At 47.3% G+C, this 20159-nt stretch overlaps 1 protein-coding gene across 9 annotated transcripts in view; it reads right to left on the bottom strand.

The window, feature by feature from the left end:
* Rgs8 (regulator of G protein signaling 8) overlaps positions 1-13312 on the bottom strand; it is a 44039-nt gene extending 30727 nt beyond the window's left edge. The window contains exons 1-2 of one of the 9 annotated variants that reach the window (XM_075988252.1): positions 12901-13312; positions 813-886 (exon numbers count right to left, since the gene is read on the bottom strand). In XM_075988252.1, the coding sequence (XP_075844367.1) occupies positions 813-886; positions 12901-13008 (182 nt within the window). In that variant the 5' untranslated portion in view covers positions 13009-13312. Of the gene's footprint in view, positions 1-812; positions 949-1009; positions 1539-1859; positions 2114-12900 lie in introns of those variants that run through there. The other 8 variants (XM_075988254.1, XM_075988259.1, XM_075988253.1 and 5 more) reach the window with 8 other exon arrangements.
* Between the last annotated feature and the right edge of the window lie 6847 nt (positions 13313-20159).

Below are 20159 nucleotides of genomic sequence, written 5' to 3'. Positions count from 1 at the left end.
TTTCCTTAATCACTGCCCTAAGTGGGTGAGCACCTGCTTTTCAGAAGTCAGCCGTCAAGGCCCTTTCCAGCTCTCAGGGTCTCCAGAAAGCGTGTCCGGGCACCTATGCCTCATTTCCTCCTGCTTATAAAAACCCGTCCCCAGGGTAGGGAGAAGATCTTGCCAGGGGCCTTTATTATTCTGCAGCTGAGCAGGCCAGAGCTCACTCCCCTTATACATCACAGGCAAGGTCATTTAGGGCAGGGGACCCCTGGGTTCTGCCCCTGCTTGTGGCTCTTGCCTCCCCTTCCTGCGGCCACCCCACCCTGGCTTGCTGGTGCTATCCAGTTGTCTCCTCTCCCCCGCCCCAGCACCTCCAAAATCACCCCTTGAGTGAGGTCAGCTTTTGATTCCCTAAATGAAAACTCACAGGATACTCTGCCCCAGCTGCTTTGTCCGCTGCAGGATCCAGAACCCTCAGGGCTCTTGTCTCATTTAGCTTTAGACAGACTTATAAGGGACAGATAAGGGGTCACCCAGAGCCTGGAAAGTTCAACAGTGTGACGCGATCCCCCTCCATAGTATCCTTGGAAGTGGGCACCAAATCACAAGTGACTGGAGCCGACAGGGTAGAAAAAGATGACATTCAAGGGGGGGGGCGTAATAAGTGCAAAAAAAAAGATTTATAAAGAGGAGAGAAATTAAGCTCAGCGGGGAGAAAGCAATCAATATGCATGAAGAGGCAGGTTAATTAAATATGTATAATACATGTATAATACGACCAGCTTTCCGACACCCCAGCGAGGAAGGAGAAAGCCAGCGCCAATACTTACTGCCGTTGACCGGTCCTCATGGCCTGCGGGTCTTTGCCAAGTGAATGGTCAGAGAGGCTGCGGGTTAAGGCGCTCTGAGGAAAAGAGTAGATCTCTCTTTTAGCCTTGAAATCCTTGGCAGGTGAAAGGCATGTTTGCAGGGACGCATAGGTTCACGCATGCATACACATATACATAAGCATGCATGCACAACACACCTCCCACCACTTGAGCCAGGCAGCAAGCGGCCCCAAAAGCTCTCCTCTCTGCTTGTCACATCCAGTAAATACTGAAGCAGCCTACACCCAGCAGGCGGCGGCTCAGCTCCCGGGCACAGTCTGCACGCCCATCCTTATTGGCAGGACACAGGAGATGCCCCCAAGCAGAGCTGACCTGGCACGCATCCTGCACCTTCCTCCTTCGGCCTCACTAACCTGCAGCTCCTTTGGCTGCAGCTCAGGGAGAAGTCTCTCCCCAGCCCACAGCAGCTGCTCTGCCCCCCAGCCAAGAGTAGGTATTAACTCTTTTCAGGCCACCAAGTAGCTAAAAATCCGGGGAAGGGTGCCTTTCTAATGAGCTCCGCTGCTGCCTGGGAGGCTGGAGGCTGGTGGCTGCGCTGGGGAGCAGGGAGCATAAAGATCTTGCCCCAGACAGCTGCTGACAGCAGGAGCCAAGCCGAATCAAATCTCCTAATGAGCCAGGAGGAGGGGGCCTGTCTTGCTGGGTGTGATGTGATGTGATAAATGCAGAGAGCGAGAAAGCTACGGGGCAGGTCGCACATCTAAATTCCACCCCCTTTCTCCCAATTCTATTGCACTGAGCTCCCAAGCCAAACCACACAGCCCTGAAATTATCCCTCTCTGCCAAGTCTCAGCTGTCCCCTTCCTCGATGCCGCGGAACCTCTCCCCCTAGCCCATTCCCACCCAACCCCCCACCCCACCAGGACCAACCACACCGCTCCCCGCTCCTTAAGGAGAGATTCCCACCTCCTCTGCCTCCTGGAACGTGCAGATTTCCAACCCTATGCTCCTGCCTCTCACCTGGTTTTTCCTACAGTAGAAACTCACCTCTTTCCTCATCCATCACCTAGCAACTTCCCCCCGACTTGCATTTGTGATGGAGTGAGACTTTTTCCTTTGTTCTGCCCGATCTGCTCATCATCTCTGTTTCTATCTTTCTTCCTCCCTCAATATTATTTCCAAACCTCTATAATATCCACAGAGATCTTCACACTGTCTGCTGCTGTTCCAGAAGGAAGATTCTTCCTGTTTGCCCTAGTTCTCCGAAAGTGGTACCCAGACTGGCAGTCTGAGCATCACCTGGGAACGTGTTGGACACGCTACTGCTCAGGCTCCATGCAGAGACCTTTGGTGACAGAAACTACAAGTGGTGCCCAGCTTGCCCAGGGATTCTGATACACGCTGAAGTTTGCAGATTCCTCTGGGCTAAAGCTTGCCTTCTCTTCTTCATTACACTCTCGGTCTATGGCTGTTCGAATGTTGGTTCAGGAACCAGCTCCAAATACACCTGGCCTTTGTGGCAAGTTATTTCTCAAGCCAGAAGTTAGAAGATGTTTCCATAGAAAGTAGAGACTTTGTAACAAAGGTAATGGATTCCATTTATTTGACTTGTTCAATGTTGGGGACTGAACCAGGGCTTTACCTATGCTAGGCAAGTGCTCTACCATTTAGCTATATTCACAGCCCCTCTTCTTACTCTTATTTTTTTTCTTTTCCAGACAGGAGCTCCTTAAGTTGCTTAGAATGACTTTCAACTCACTCTGTAGCCCAGGCAGGAACTGCTACCCTTCTATCTTAGCCTCCTGAATAGCTAGGATTGTGGGCCTGTGCTTTCAGGTCCAGCTCCTTTAACATGTATTACATGTTTAAAGCAAAACTAGGTTTGTGCTACAGCACCCACAAGGCTGAAGCAGTAAGATCAAGAGTTCAAGGACAGCCTGCATTACCTCCACCTTCACAGATCCAGTATAAAACATTTTCATTTCTCATCATTCAACAATTCTGCATAATATGATCAGGAAGCTTATTATCACCAGAAAACTGAGGCTAAAGGTGATAAAGTTCCTTTTTTAAAGTGGTACAATACAGAACGGCAGCATAAGAACCAAAATTTGTGTCTTATGACTCTGACAGGGGAGCTTTTTACTCCTATGTCATGCTGGGCCATCTGAGCATATCTATTGGTGCATGACCCTTGTTCTGACAGTGAAATTAATGTGTTGTAATCATTCATTGCCTGGTGCTAGGATGAAATAAAAATCCTGCCCCCACAGTGACTCACTCTGTCTCTTGCTCCCTCTCTAATAATGCCCATGGCGTCCCTCCGTTAGATAGAGGTGCCTTCATGTTACCAAGCGAAATGTCTTCAAACACGATGCTAGCTAGAATTCAGAGTCAAGCTGAAAGAGAATTTTTCCCTTCCTAGATCCTTCCCTGGTGTTTTGTGCCATAAGAAAAAAAAAATCCCACGGATAAATACTTCTCTTTCCCAAGATGTGTTTACACCCTAAGGGGAAGTCCGCAAAGCTAATGTCTAAGGATCGTTTTGTATGTGCTAAACACTGTGCCCAGCACTGCACTTGAGTTAATTTAGTGCTCACAACAAATTTTCAAAGCCAACATCTTTATCAGCCCCCTTTTCAGGTGGAAAAATAGAGACAAGTCATTCATAAATAGCAGAACTGGCTTCTGGCGTCTACTTTGGCGCTGCCATGCCCCTCCCTCTTACACAAAACAGATGTCAGCAGACTCTTCCCCACCAGGGCTAATATGGGGCACAGGTTTTCCCAGAGTTTTGTGTTGTCTGCTACACTAGGGAATGGCTATGAGGCTGCTGAAGGACCTGAGTCTGGGGCAGGAGCTGTTCAATACTAACCAGACATCAGAGTCTTCAATTAGCTTTAGAAATAATGCGCTCTCGAAAGGCAGTAAGTCAAATGTTCAAGGAAAGACACCGTAATGAACAAAGTCTAAAGGAAAGGGTGAAATGAAAGAAAAGAAGGGGGATGGAGAACGTTAGGAAAAGAAGACAGTCAAAACTTGTCTGAAAGTTTCTACCAAAATACTCGTAGGCACTAATGTGGAACCTCAGATTGCCCAGTCGGAGAAGTGCAAACCTAATGCAGTCTGTCTATGGGAAGACTCCACCAGAAAGAGCTCCGGAGGGAAACGGGGTGTCATTTCAGCACCAGGAAGGCTGAGACAGAAGAAGCACATTTGAGGGCACTCTGGGTACAGAGGAAGACCCTGTCTTAAGACACAACAACAAAATGTCCAGGTAAACCTTAAGCTGACTCCAAAGTCGAGCATCCTACCTTGGGTTTCTTTCCTGGATGAATGGGGCAGGAAAGGACAAGAACCGTAGAGTTCTAGAAGGCCGGAATCTACCCACTTAGACTCCATCTTCCTCCTAGGCTTAGAGCCATGACTGGAATGTCAAGCTTTTGTGGCTACTGCTCCTGACTCCCTGGCTGAAAACTGGCCCCAGCTCCTGCTTTTTCCCAGCAAAGGTGACCAGCCCTGATTTGGCTCTATAGGCAATGCAGCGACCCTTCTGCTCTTTCCATTTTAAAGCACTCCCCTCGGGAACCATCTTTCCAGGCACAGACCAGCCTGCACCCCTTTGAAATTAGAGCTGCACCAGCAGGGCTCTGCTGGACAGCTCCAGGAACCCCAAGGCCACAGACTCCAGGTATCCCCCAGCAACCTCGTTCTCAGCCTTCCCTTCCTTCCCACAGGGCTCCCTCTGTTTGCTCATGACATCATTGCATCCTCATCCCTGGGGTAACAAGTGCAGATATTTCTGGCATCTTCTTCATTCCTCTTGCTAAATTGGTGTTTCAATCTGATCATTGTGTTTCTGAATTATTCCTTAGCTTCATTCCCCTCCCAGCCATTGGCACAGAGGTTCTTCAGCTCCCAGTGCAGATCTCCCTGCCCAACTCCTCCCCCCGCACCCACAAACCTCAGTTACCCACTGAACAGAGGCCATAAGCAGATCATCTATATACTAATCTTTGATGGGCTCAGTTGCAGCTCCCCTGTTTGCCTGACAATGAGCTGGCCCTGCTTCTCTATCTGGTTTTATTGCTCTCTCCAATACGTACGTACACGCCCATGCACCTGCTCCCTCCGTTCAGATCCTGCCCTGCATCTGCGTCTGAACTCCCAGCTCCTTTGCCAACCCCTTTACCTCTGATCTGAAAGCTCTCCTTCTGAGCTCTTTCAGGACTTCAATTAGAGGAGCCGCTCTATCCCAGTCCCACCACCTTGTGGTTGATCCATTTCCTTTGTGGTTTCCAATCCTCCCAAACTGATTTCCACTCCGGAAAGACGGCCTCTCTGACTGACTCCCTGGGCTTCCAACTCTCATCGCTTCCTACGGAGTGGGTGTGTAACACTCTGGCTAACTCGTTTATGAGTTCTTTTAAATGTTTTGATTTTATTTACTTATTTGGGGGGGGTGGGTAGGCGTGTAGCACAGCACACATGTGGAGGTCAGAGGGCAATTTGCAGGAGTTCGTACTTTCCTTCCACCATGTGGGTCCTAAGAATCAAACTCAGGTCATCAAGGTTGGTGACAAGTGACATCTTGCCAGCCCTTGTGTTGAATTCTTGAAAAAAAAAAGCAAAAGAAAAATCACCAAGCCATCCTTATGGAGAAAATGTGTTAAGACTTCTGCAGTCTCCTGATCAGGAGAGAAGTCCACAGAATGCTAATAGCTTCAGGGGACAGTGGCACAGGTATAGAGGGCTTTAATAAACTATCCCAACAGTCCAATCCGTGCAGGGCAGAATTAATCAGGAGCAAAGGGGGCACCTGGCATTGCCATACAAGCCTGAGAGGATAATTAAATTGATGATAAAAGGAATTAAAATCTGCACTATAATATTTTAAAAAGCCACGATAGAAGAAGAGGTTTATTGCCAAATGCCCCCTGTGTATTTATTTAATCAACATGCCACCTCAGATAGCACCACATTCAGAGCTTTTAATAAAAGTCATTTGGATATCAGATTTGGATTCTGGTCAGCATGCTGAAGCTCCTCCACAAATCTTTTAAAAGCAATTTCCACTGCTCGGCTTCCCGGTAACAGTAGAAACCTGGATCAACATATGCTGCATTGATTTGGGGTTTCCATGGAGACTGGAAGGACACAGGGAAGGGCAGGACAGAAAGAGGACACCTGACCCAAAATTCTACTTTAGAACAACAACAAAAACAAGCATCTCATGCTCATTCCTCTGAGCATTAGCAGCCCCCCTTCCTGTCAGTTCAAGCATCCAGATACTTAATTTGTAATAACCTTCCTGGGCTCCCATAAGGGAAATCATGGGGTCAGGGAGAAGGGTCAGCAGCTCACGCTAAGAACCCATGAGGTTTACAGGAAAACACGGGCATACAGAACAAAGGACCATAGGACATCACTCTTGTTAACTGGTTCTGCAACACTAACAGCCTGCACTAGTTCTGTGATCACCAACTAACAAGAGCAAGAACTCGTAAACTTTAATTTATTCTCTGACCCAGGCATAGTGGTAGTGACCCATAAGCCCAGCCCTTGGGAAGGGGAGACAAGAAAAACTCAGATGAACACGCCTGCCTGTTTTTTTTTCCAGGGTGAATATAAAAAGTAAGTGAAAAATTCTATGGGTGCTTTGTAAGTTCCAGCACATCTTCTGTTATTATACTTGGGGGGGGGGGTGATCGTGGCTTTCTTTTAAATAGAACTTTGCCAGTGAGTCAGTATATACCAAAAGAAAGGTAAGATGATGAGTTGGGGGAACGATAGAGAACTAAAGGGAAGCCCAGTGGAGTTGGTAGCCTCGAGTGCCAATCCCAGGAGCATCACTTTGCAGACATGTCTGTGGGCAAGTGATTCATCCAGGATGTCGTAATCGTTGTGGGATACAGTGAAGACAACAACCATACCAATGTCACAGGCTTGTTACCGGGGTTAACTGGGGTAATGGCATACGGTGTTTCCCACAAGGCTGGACAGGTAGCAAGTGGCCCTTAATCGTGAAGCACCTTTGTACTATTGTTGGTCTTATCAACAACGTTTCGCCAGCTAAAATGGGAATTAGATTTCTCCCACTTCCCTGCTTGACACAGGAACTACCTGGAAGATGTCTGTTCAGCTATTTAATAAGCTGTTTGAGGGAAAGTGCTATAGAAATAGACTGTTATTATTTAAAGACTCGGGTTTTTTTTTTTTTACCACTAGCTCACCAAGGTGATACAAAATGTATAAGATAATACATTTGTGGGGTTTTTGGAGCCTCTGGCCTTTGTTGCCTTTATGGTTTCTTTTTGTCCCTCCTGGGCCTCCATTTATCACCTAGCTACTCACCACAGGCTTTTCTTCTTTCTATCCTTTTTATTCTCTTGTCTTTGTACTACCCTTTCTAACTGTGTCTAGAATGGAATTTTAAAATTGAACCATGGAGGCTTTGGTACCTAAGCCTACAAATGCCACTTGGGTTTCCTAAAATGAGAAACACAGAAAATGACATAAAATTGGAAGACATGGTTATACAATCCCATCTCTTGGACAATGGTTGTCAGTGTTTTGTTTTGTTTTGTTTTTTCTGCAATACACAGATCTTATATCTGGTCCTGATTCCAGTCAAAAATGATAAAAATTTGATGAGACAATTAGGAAGATGTGGACACTGGCTGGATATTTGATGATCATGTGACCTCCCTTCTCCTTGGCTCTCTGGCTGGCTCCTCCAGCCCATCCCATAATTCCACTTTTTAACCATGACTTCCTGCCCTGCAGCTTTTGCACGCTGCCTGGCTAATCTCATCCTCACTGCCTTTTGGCACACTGACCGTTTCTCCACCTCCGACCCCTCTCTCAGACATGCCGATTCCTATAACCTGCGGATCACCAGACAGCGCCCTCCAGCAGACCACAGACACAATGATACAAATATATACCTAAAACCCAAGCACACTGCATCCTCCTTTCCTAATCTGTTTTATCCACTATCCTCTTCCGCCACTCTCTCTCACCCCCATAGCCCTTGGCTCCCCCTGGCATTGGTGAGATCGGGTTTTGATACCACCATCTACTGAGTAATTCAAGCCAAAAATAGAGAAGTAATTAGAGGTAACTCCTTTTCTCTCAGCTCCTGTCTTTAACCAATTATCAAATCATGCTGATTAAATTTCTTCCATAGTTTTCAAATCTATCTCCTGCCTTGCATCCCTACTACCGCTACCCTGACTCATGTCCTCACGGGCCCAGCTGATGTTCTCGCGGCATCTGCTCTCTGCAGCCCAGTCTGTGGCCTTAAACGCAGCTCTGTTTTGCAGCCACAATCATATGTTTAAGTCCCAAATATGGTTATGTCTCTTTTTCTCCCAACTTATAAGCCCCCATAGTTTAAGCATAAAGTTCAAGCTTAATAAAGAACTTACACACAAACTCCTTCAGACCCGGGTCTTGTCTCCCATGAAAGCTGCCCATCACTACCCTGCCTTGAGCTTCACACTCCCCCCTCCCACACACCCTCCAGTACTCACGCTCTGGAGCACAGAGCTCTGTGTCCCTGGACCTTATTTGTTCCATTCCATCTGCTTAGAATTCTCTCGACTTGCCTAAACCCAACTCATCCTTCAAGTTGAACTTTGAGAAGACCACCTTACACACCCAGGGTAGCAAGTGCACTCCATATCCTTGAGGATCCTGGGAATATATGTCTAACTCATTACCTGTAATTCTCTTCTTATTATATGACCCCAAGTTCATCCAGGACACCGAAATGTATTACTTATGACTTATTCCTCCATTAAACTGACATTTAAGAATGGAGATAGAGACAGAGACCCACACTGGAGTACTGGACTGAGCTCCCAAAGTCCCAATGAGGAACAGAAGGAGGGAGAAGATGAGCAAGGAAGTCAGGACCAAGAGGGGTGCACCCACCCACGGAGACAGTGGGGCTGATCTATTGGGAGCTCACCAAGGCCAGCTGGACTGTGACTGAAAAAGCAGGGGATAAAACCGGACTCTCTGAATATGGCAGACAATGAGGGCTGCTGAGAAGCCAAGGACAATGGCACTGGGTTTTGATCCTACTTCATGTTCTGGCTTCGTGGGAGCCTAGCCAGTTTGGATGTTCACCTTCCTAGACCAGGATGGAGGGGGGAGGACTTTGGACTTTCCACAGGGCAGGGAACCCTGACTGCTCTTCAGACTTGAGAGGGAGGGGGAGAGGAATGGGGGGAGAGGGAGAGGAGTGGAGGGGGGAGGAGTGGAGGCTGGGAGGAGGCGGAAATTGTTTTTTTCTCAATAAAAAAAAAGAATCTCTTTTACGGCACACTTTATTCCATGCATTACATAGGCAAATATATTTCCATCTCTACACCCTCTCCCAGATTTAGCATGGTACCTGACACTAATAAAAAATACTCTAGTGTCAAACCTGCCTGAGCCTGTGAGTAGGAAGGCGAGTAAGACCATGTCTTAGTCTGGAGCAGGATGCTGGCCAGCACGGAGTCATGAAAATGCCACAGGCTTTCCAGGCATCAGTGATACGGCTTCAAGTTCTAATTCTACCTATTCACCTTTCCTTCGGATCTTCCTTTTTAAAAAAAAAAAAATCTTTGAAATTAATGTTACTAAGGCAAGGCCAACTTCCTATATCACTGTATAAGCATTCATAGAAATGTCAAAGCAGACTGGATTGGAAATTACTCATTCCCGAGAAAGCATGAAGCCTCATGATAAGCATCACAGCAGATAAGGCAGAGGCCCAGCACCAAGTAGGGACAGAGGTGGGGGCTGCAGTAGTAGGAAGGGCAGTAGGGCCAGGGATGAGGACATAGGGGGACCTGGCTTCCAAGGCCTATGGGCAAGAGGCGCTGCCACAGGCGAAATGTGACTCTTGTCCTCCTGTCTATGGGTCCCCGATTATCATTTCTTCCCCTGCTTAGACAGTAACAAAAGCATCCCCATTCGCCATTGAGGTCCACAGCTGTGGGCAGAAGAGGCTTACACACACACACACACACACACACACACACGAATATAAAGTAAAACTCTGTCTAAGCCTCTGTGTTACTGGCTTCAGGCAATGCCTTTCCTGTCGCCCCTCCCAGTATCATCCTAGCTAACCACCTGGATCAGCAGACGGGAATTCACAACCTTTGGAGCCTGGGATGTGGAATGGGGTTTGCTGCAGCTTGTAGCCACAGAAAATAGCGCTGTGCAGGCTGGGCCCCTGGAAACGGTTCTCCCTCTGGGTGTGGTCCTGAATCCAGAGCCTTCTGAGAAATGAGTAGAACACTCATCTCTCTGAGATGCCTCGATTCCAGATAGATGCCCGGCTTACATTAGTGTTAGCCCTGGAGGTGTGAGGAGGGACAGGGCTGTGTGGGTGCCCCTTGAGGAACAGAGGTGCTAGGCAGATCCTCACTGTCTCTTTGTCCTGACAGATAAAGGAATCCTTAAGCTTTTTCAAGACACTCTTTCTCCTAGAACCTCTTATTGAACATTTCAAAAGAACTGCATCAGAGAGCATGGTCAAAGACCAGCGGAGAGTGCTGGTATTTCTAGATGGTTGAAATCTTAACCTAGAAGTGGTAGAGAGAGCGACGGGGCCTTGTCAACATCTCCAGGGGTGTAGGTGTTTGGATGAAGAAGGTATGAAAAACTACAAAACAGAGAGTCTGTGATAGGACTCGGAAAATATTCTACCTTTAGGGATGTAGCTCATCAGGTAGAGTGTTGGACCAGCGTGAATGAGGTCTTGGGTTCAATCCCAACAGTAGGAAAAAGAAAATTAGAAAAATATTCACAGCTACAAAGTAGCAGCAAATCTTTCACGTGTGCAGTACGGTCAAGATTTAAGACGTGACTTCACAGCCAGGCGGTGGTGGCGCTCGCCTTTAATTCCAGCACTCAGGAGGCAGAGGCGGGCAGATCTCTCGTCTACAAGAGCTAGTTCCAGGACAGGCTCTAAAGCTACAGAGGAAAAAACAAAACAAACAAAAACACTTCTCTTCTAAACTTCACAGGTGGCTTTAGCCTCATTGGACCCTGGCTTGTCCTGAGAAAGTAGAGGTTAAACTGCATAATAAACGAAAAGTCTCTAGCAAAGTTCCTCAGTACATCTTCTTCACAGGAGACTGATTTTTCTTATTCATTTTAACTCAATCTTGCAAAAAATCTTCAGGAATAAGTGAGCACTTGCAATTATCCCCATTTTCCTGGTCACCAAAGTGAAGCTGCTCAGTGAAGGGTCCCAGGAAATTCAGCCAATGGCTCTAGGAACTCTACAATCCAGGATGGCCATCCTTCCAGCACATTCTCTGCATGTCCACCTATTGGCCCATCATTGAGAGCCACAATCTGGGGAAGAAGGATTTTCATAAAGCATGTTCTGTTTAGGCAATCAGCCATACTCTTGAGCACCTCCTGTGAGTACCTGCCATGCCTAAGAAGGCTATCATGGCTAGGACCCATCTCCAGGTCAGAGTGCACTGACCCATGAAAAATAAGACTTTGCCACCATTAATGAGGGGTTAATAAACAGTACCTGCACAGGTTTTCCTGTCCCATTTGTGATGAGTGATATTGTCAACTTGACAAGACCTACAATCATCTAGGAGAAAAACCACTGGGCACGTCTGGATTGGGTAAACTGAGGCAGAAAGACTGACTCTGACTGTAGGTGGCATCTTTCTGGGCTGGTGTCCCAGACAGACTAAAAAGGAGGCAATGAGCTGACGGCTCGCATTCCTCTCCCTCTGCTATCTGCTGCAGACACAGTAGGACCGGCTGCTTCATATCCCTGCTGCCATGTCCTCCTTCCCATGATGGAGAGCACCCTCACCGTGAGCCTAAACAAATCAAGTTGCCTTTGTCAGGCATCTTGTCCCAGCAAGAGGAAAATAGCTAATCCGAACACTACATTAAAAAGAATTAATAGGAATAAAATCAAGCTGAGAGTGAGCAGAGAGACCGCAGTTAATAAAGGCTGGACAACTACATGGGTGGCCGTGGTTTCCCAAAGGATAATGACAGCCCCCATCAGCACCATGATAATGTTGCTTGTTGAGGTTTAACTTTTCCGAATCACTAATACGACCTCGCAAACATTTCCCTGTCTTCCAGAAATTCCTGTATCCTCTAAGAAAACCCTAAAGATTTCCAAGTCTGTTAGAACAAGTGGCCCCAAAGTAAGCCACATTGTAGGCTAGGCTAAGCATTCCTGCACTGCTGCAGATGGAAGCCTCCCCAAGTCAGAGCACACTGGGACATGAACCACGGGTGGCCCTGTCTTCAGTACATAGACAGTGCATGGATGACAAGCAGTTCTAACACAGAAAGAAAAACTAACAACCTCATTCCCCCAGCACAACCCACCCCCCCGGAAAAAAATCACCAGCCACCGTGCCAGGGACCTATCGTCTCTTGTAGCTGCGATATGTACCCTTCACTTGCCACTTTAGCATTGGTAGCCTCAGGTGCATTTTAATCTCCCTCCAACTCATTGTCATTGTGAGTCCCTTTGCATTGGAATGTGTCCCTAGTGTTAGTCACCAGCAGAGCCTAGCGGACCTGCTTGGCTGACTAGAAACAAGACAGATGCTATGTGCAGTCAAGCTGCTGTGCTGGCGACCCCAGTTCCAAGCAGCGGCTGAGCAAGACATGAATGGAACTAAAAATAAGGAGCCTGTGGCACCGTGCTGACATCAACTGACAATATTTTCAGGGACCCCTAAAAATATGAGGCCAGAAACAGAATGCCGGTCTGCCAGAAAGCAGACTTCACGGGTCCTGAGGAGTTAAGACAGAGACAGATAGAAAGCGAAAGAAGAAAGAAAAGAAAAAGAAAAAGCATTTACAGCTCATCCTTTACTAACTAGAAAGAAGAAGCTATTCCTGTATCCTTGTTCTGGACCAGTGTGGCAGGCTTGTCCTGCTCCGAGGATGCTCCGATACAGGGTAAGTGGAGACTACGACAGAAGTGCCTTTCTGCTCTCTGTTGTCTGTCCTGCGTCTCCCGGTAAGACTCAGCTGGTGTCCAGGGACCCATCACGCCCTTGGAGAAACAGCCGCTCTCTCTTACCTGTCTGGTGGTGGGCAGCGCAGCTGGGAAGATGTGGCTGGTGTCGGCTCCAACTGGGCATGGCTCAGTGAAGCGCTGAATGACAGAGTCAGCCCTCTCCTGGTACATGGGTGAGGGTGGTGGAGCGTGGCCGCCTCACCTCGGGCCGCTAGAAGAGCTCCTGCAACATGCTGCTCGGGAGCGCTCTGCTCAGCGCCAGGCTTTGCATCTCATGAAAAGGGAAAGAGCAAGCAAGCAGGCAAGCAAGCCTGTGAGCGGGCGCAGGGGAGGGGGCGGGGAGGCAGAGGGAGGGGAGAGGGGCACTCTGACAGATGATGCGCAGCCACGCAGTTGGGGGAGGACCACAGGCTCCAGCAGGATGGCAAAGCCTGTGTGGCTCTCGGCTGATGGTTTGAACACAGACAACTACCTCCGAAGGGCTAGTGGTCTGCGAAGTTCAGTCAGGAGCAGAAGGCGTAAGGGTGTGACTGAGGGCACCAATGAGGGAGAGAGAGGGTGGTCTGCTTTTGCTGAGGGTCACACCAAGACAGGAGCATGCTTGGTGATGTGGGGAAGGGGGAAACACAGTCCCACATTCCTGACTTAGCGTCAAGCTTGTCCACCTCCCCTCCCATAGTTAGAAAAGCCATTTAGACATAGGATTTAGAATGGGCAGGCAATTCGTGTCAAGCGCTACTCCAACTTTCCTAAAGATGAGGAAAATATTAGATATGGGTAGGGATTAGTTCAGGGTCCTTTGTCACCCTACGCAGAGACCAACCGGCCTGCTCCCCTACCATGTGCACAATAGGTTGGGTACCAGGGGCTTGTGCTGTCCAGAACAGGATCAAGAGCCGGGGTTAGAAGAGTAGCGAGGATGTACCACGTGATGCTTGTCTGTAAAGTTCCATTCTGATGGCCAGGAGCACAACCTTCTGCTTCGCTTGGGCCAGTGCCCAGAGCTGCTTTTGAGCAGCAGGAAGGGCCCTTCGCAGGATTCTAGAGTGTTCATGCAACGGGTTGACTGCACAAGCTCCAGGCTGACAGTCGCTGGCTCTGTTTACAACCACAGCCAAAGACAGAGGGTGACAGGGAGATAAACAAACAGTGGAAGGAGAAGAGACCAGAGGAAGCTGCAGCTGGGAAATACTCCAATACGCACAGCTAATGAAGGGAAAAAGAGATCTCAAACAAGGGCTTTCTCGGGAGGGAGATGGCAGGACGCAGAGGGCGAAAAGGGACTGATTTGGATGTGTAAGGAACCATCCTTCCTTCCGCAGGTACTACCCCTCAGTCAAACCTCTCTTCTAAGGACGGGACCAGCACTGATCCTAGAGATGAACCCCTCTCCCACAACCCGTCAGGCTCCTATCTCCGTAGATGTTCCTATCGTCAAGTTGCTGCCGCCTAAAACATTGCTAGATTTCAACACATTCGAGTCAATAGAACAACCACTGTGGAGAACCTACTATGTGCTTCAGGAGCTGCTGAGGGATTGGAGATCTTTGTCATGCCAGACAATAGAAGGAAGGGACAGTGATTCGGGTAGCTAATGTGTACATAAACGAGTTAAGTACTCAAATCACTAAGGAAACGCGAGGGAGTTGAGGCGGAAGGCTTCCAACTGGAAAGTCAAGGAGACTCTCTGAGAGGACCTGCTAACTCCTTCCTGTACACTAACCGCTGCAGGTGGATTTTGATCCATAAAAACAGCTGAGATGGAGAACCCAAGGCTAAGGAATGGCCCTGGTGAAGTATAGAGCCTGCTGAGAGACCCATGCAGAAGAGCAGCCTCAGCCTGGTAAACCCTGCACTGTGCTTGGTCAGGGCTGGACTGGTTGAGCTCTATCAGGGTAGAGGATGGGAGGAGATGGAAAAGAAGGAGGTCTATACTGGAAACCAAGAGTTGGCGACAATAAATAGAATCCCTCGACAAAGGTGAGAAGAGAGAGAGGGGTTCAGGGAAGATACTGAAGAAGTTACCACATTTAAAGGAAATAAGAGCCAAGCAAAGATTGAAGAGAAAAAAAACCTGTTTGATAGAGAGAAAGCGGGGCGAATGAAGCAGTCCAGAAATCATAAAAGATGGACACTGCCAAGAGCCAAACGCTAGAGAGAGAGCAGAGTCGGTGAGGAGAGACACTCGCGTGATTAACAGTGATTTGAAGCTGTCGGTGGGCCCCTGAACCTTGGCTTGGAGCAAGAGATCTCAAGCTCAAGATGAAAAACATCCTCCTCAAGTGTTTGCTGTAATACTAATTGAGAGAACACCCCAGGTTTCCAATTCACTAGAGCCAGGATGGAGGCTAAGAATTTGCCTCTCTAGCTCTGAGTCTCCGCAGGGGAAATAATGGCCTCATTAAGAGTACGAAATGAGCATGACCATTAAGAGCTGTACCCATGGAAAGTAAACGTGTTTGAGGAGCCAGCTAGGAGGTTCATGGCATCTCACCTGGACCCCAGGTCATCAGATGGTCCCTCTGCTCCCTGCACCTGTCCTCTTGAACCTTCTTGGATTGAGGAAACTAAAGACCAACCTTTTTGGAGGGAATGACTTTTCTCCTCTCTCTATTGGTCCAGCAGGATTCAGACAGTGTTTTCCTTTCCTCGAGTTGGGAGGAAATAACTACCATCCCAGAAATTCTCAATACATTTTTATTACTTACATTAAAAATATTGTATATGGGGGCTGGAACAATGACTCAGTGGTTAAGAGAATTGCCTGCTCTTCCAAAGGTCCTGAGTTCAATTCCCAGGAACCACATGGTGGCTCACAACCATCTGAAATGAGATCTGATGCCCTCTTCTGGCCTGCAGGCAAACACACAGACAGAATATTGTACACATAGTAAATAAATAAAATATTTAAAAAAATATTGCATGTGATGCAGTGGTGGCAGATACCTTTAATCCCAGGTATTGGGAGGCAGAGGAAGGTGAATTTCTGTGAGTTCGAGGTCAGTCTGGTCTACAGGAGCTAGTTCTAGGGCAGCTAAAGCTATTATACAGAGAAATCTTGCCAAAAGAGAAAGGAAGGAAGGAAGGAAGGAAGGAAGGAAGGAAGGAAGGAAGGAAGGAAGGACGGACTCAAAGTTAAAGGCTGGATGAACATCCTGCTCAAGAAATCTCACCCTTTCTGGGTAAAGAGAAATAAAAGAAACAGCAGTCGTGATGAACTTACACAGACTCACAAGTGTTTTCCTAAGTGATATACACAGTCATCTGCAGATGTAGCCTTTTCTGTTTGCAGTTACAATATTTATTCTGAGCATAAGAAGAGTTGAGCAGTAAAAGGGGACATTACAGAGGCTTGATATATGAGAAGCATACTCTAATACATTGGTTTTTTTTTTTAATTAAATTCTCCCGTCCAATCGTAAGCTGAGTACAGATGCCATGATATCCCAGGCTCTAATTCACTTTATAACCAAGGATGACCTTGAACTTCTAACGCCTCTGCCTTCACCCCCCCCAACTGCTGGGATTTTAGGCCTGTGCATCACCTATCCGGTTTATGCAGCACTGGGGGTGGGATCCAGAGCTTCGTGAATGCTAAGCAAACATTCTACCAACTGAGCCCTCATTTTTATTACTAAGGTACCCTGCTGTGCCAGTCACATGAATATCCGCCCCTAAAATAAAACAAGGAAAACAAGGCAAGATATAAATGAGCTGGTGAAGGTAGGTAACCAGAGGTGGGGGAGGGGATACTCCAGTGATATCCCAGGCTAATCTCTGGGATTTGTGAAGCATAGCTAAAGGGACTTTAGCAGATTTGACGAAGGTGAAAGGCCTAGAGATGGGAATCCAATCCTGGATTGTCTGCGCCAGTGACGTTCTAACACATTCCAGGAACATACATTCTTTTTTTATTATACTTTTATTTGTTTAGGGTGAGGTGCGTATGTCATAGGGCTCATGGGAAGGTCAGAGAGCAGAAGTCAGTTTCGTCCGTCTCCTATGTGGGTTCCTAGGAGCCAGCTCACATTCCTAGGCTTGGTAGCATCCGATACCTTTACCCACTGAGCCACCTAACCAGCCCCATAACATACGTTTTTAGGAGTGAAAGAACAGAGAGTTGGCTCAGCACTGAAGAACCTTTACTGCTCTTACAGAGGACCCCGAGTTGTCTTCCCACCACCCGTGCCAGCAGATCACAGCCTTTACTCCAGCTCCACGGAAATCTATCACCCTCCCCAGGGGCTCCCGCAAGCAAGCGCACGCATACACACACACGCACATGCACACACGCACACATGCGCGCATACACACCCAAATAAAATGAAAATAAATCTGTTTTTAAGCGGAAGAATGGAACAGAAGGGAAGGTGAGAGACGAAACAGATGAAGGGTAGGAGAGAGTCAACCCATAAGAGAGACCTGACCCCTATTTTCTGGCTTTGAAATGGAGGAAGAAGCCAAGAGCCAAGGAATACAGTTGAAAAGCTGGAAAACCACCTCGAAGACACACGATGTGAGGTCTGGAAGCAGAGGGAACTGAATATCTCCCAAGGAGCGAAAAAGAGCAGGAAAACAGATCTCTCCTGAAGCCACAGGAAGGAACCAACACAATCAACACCTTAATGTTAGCCCATCAGGACTCCTAAGAAACCTCCAGCTAATGGACCTATGTGATAATAAATTCGTGTCAAGTCGCTGCTATGTTTGTGTGTGTGTGTGTGAGCGTGTGCACGCATGTATGTAGGTATGTGTGTGTGCGTGCATGTGAGTGCGTGTGTGTGTGTGTGTATAATGATTTGTTATGGCAGCAACGGCTGTAGTAAAGGCATTTCTGAATTTAGGTTAAGAGCCGTTTCTGCCTTCAGGTAAGGGCAATGAACACTAATCATGCAGAAATGCAGAAGGCTGCTAAGAAACAAAATCAGAAAGCAGATGGCCTCAGCTTTTTGGTAGACTGAAGGTCTCCATCTCCCTCTCCCCACACACAAGGTGAGTATCTGTACTTGCCTTTAAACAACTCCTTTGGCTGTTTTTCCTTCTCTTCCCTTCCCGGGCAGAAATGGCTCTAGCTCTAATAAACTAGTCACATCTGAGCATGATTTTGCTGTCCCACACAGTAAGCTATGATGGGAAACACAATTAATGCCTAAGGACTGAGCAGAGAAAAGGAGGAGGCCACCCCCTTTTCAAGAAGAGTACGTCTGACTATGAGAAAGCAGAGCCTGCCAGCTGGAGAAAAGAGAGAAAAGAAACAGCAGAAATCTAACCAAAATAGCCCAGTCCTAAGACACAAAGGAGCCAGAAAGTTCCAGATAGAAAGAAAATAGGATGGACTGATCAGTAGACAGATAGAAAGAAATAGTTCATAGTCAAAAGAACATCAACAACAAAACTCCTCTGAACTCTTCAGATGGACCCATGAGAGTCCAACCCAAGCAGTACTTGGGCACCTATAAGCAGGGGTTCACATGGGGGCATGTGCACATGGCACACTCCTGTGCTTGCATTACTTGTGGGTTTAAATATTATATTTTAAGGTTGTTTGGAGCAAATAGAACTTAAAGCATCTATCCAGGAACCTTGTTCCCAACCTTTATTTCTCCCTTTCCTGTTTCCATAGGCAACAGAGGGGCACAACGGAGAGGATGGACCCTGAAGTCTAAGTGTAAATGCTAGATGAGCCACTCACAGGTTCTGTGACCTACAATAATGCAATCTCTCTGCACCGCATGGCTGTCCTTCCCTGTGGTCCTCACAGGGTCCTGAGGAGAATGAATGTGTTCAGATAATACCCCCTCTACACGATCCACGCTCCCCCTTGACACCCTACCCTTGACCTAGTACTAAAAACAAATACTGTGTGGGAGAACTGTTGGAGACCAGCTTCAACAAAAACACCACTTCCCAGGGTAGGGGAATGAGGATTAGAAAATACGTATAGAGGACGAAGACGCAAGTGAAAGTAATAAGACAGAAAACATAGGCTGGTACCAGAAGGAGTTCCAGTGAATACAGAAATTTGCCCATGTTTAATTTTCCATATACTCCAATACAACAGGGGGAAGAAGACAAAAGACTATGTTAACACAACACAAAGGACAACTAGAACTTCAATTCTACTTGTTACTTGCTTCAATACTTTGAGACATCAAGTTATTAGCATTCTGTTGTTCAGGTGGTGAACCTACCTTAGACCAAGTATCCTGTAGGCAGGCACTCCCAAGGTCAAACCTCCTATTTCAAAAGGAGAAGCAGAAGTATGCTTAAATTTCCTAACCCTTGGTTAGTGGGGAGTGGATCTACCTATGTGGGCCATCTCAATGTCAAAAGGACCAAGTAACCGCACCCCAGGTCAGGACGTGTAGCCCTGGTTGTTGTCAACAATTTTGAGCAACCTCAAACTCTCTGACCTTCAGACAAGGTGGAGATAGGCTCACAGTTTTGGGCCCCACAGAGAACTAAGCCGTCCTCAAGTGTGGACATACTATCCTTTATTGCCTGTTTTCTTGTCTCTGGCACCCCCACTAAACTAAACATTCCATGAAGACAAGAACCAAATCTTGGGCTGGAGAGATGGCTCAGTGGTTAAGAGCATTGCCTGCTCTTCCAAAGGTCCTGAGTTCGATTCCCAGCAACCACATGGTGGCTCACAACCATCTGTAATGAGATCTGGTACCCTCTTCTGGCTAGCTGTATACATAGTAAATAAATAAATAAATATTAAAAAAAAAAACAAAAACCAAATCTCTAGTTTCACCCTGCTCTCCTTGTCTTATCAAAATCTCAGTGATGAAAGGACACTCTGTTCCTCGTCAGGTGTGGTGGTTTGAATAAGGACAGCCCCACAGGCTCAGATATTTGAGTGCTTAGTCTCCAAGGAGTGGAACTGTTTGGTAGGGTTAGAAGGACTAGAAGGTGAAGCCTTGTTGGAGGAAGTATGTCACTGGTGGTGGGCTTGAGGTTTCAAAAGCCCATGCCAGGCCCAGTACGACTGTCTGTCTGTCTTTCTCTCTCTCTCTCTCTGTTTCTCCCTCCCTCCCTTCCTTGCTCCCCCTCTCTGTCTGTCTTCCTCCCCCTTTGCCTTACAGATCAGGATATAGCCTTCTGCTATTGATCCAGCACCTGCCTGCAGACTGCATGCTCCCCACCATGACGATAAAGGACTAAACCTCTGAAACTATAAGCAAGCCCCAATTAAATGCATTCTATCTTAAGATGGTCATGGTGTTTCTTCCCAGCAATAGGCCAGTGAGTAAGACACCAGCCTCTACACCTGCTGGCAGATAGGCACAAATGTTTAAAATATGCAGCCAGCTCCC

Source organism: Microtus pennsylvanicus, chromosome 10, assembly GCF_037038515.1.
Source record: "Microtus pennsylvanicus isolate mMicPen1 chromosome 10, mMicPen1.hap1, whole genome shotgun sequence".
Lineage (NCBI taxonomy): Eukaryota > Metazoa > Chordata > Mammalia > Rodentia > Cricetidae > Microtus > Microtus pennsylvanicus.
The sequence above is the reverse complement of the archived record's forward strand: the minus strand, read 5'-3'. Positions and strand labels throughout refer to the sequence as shown.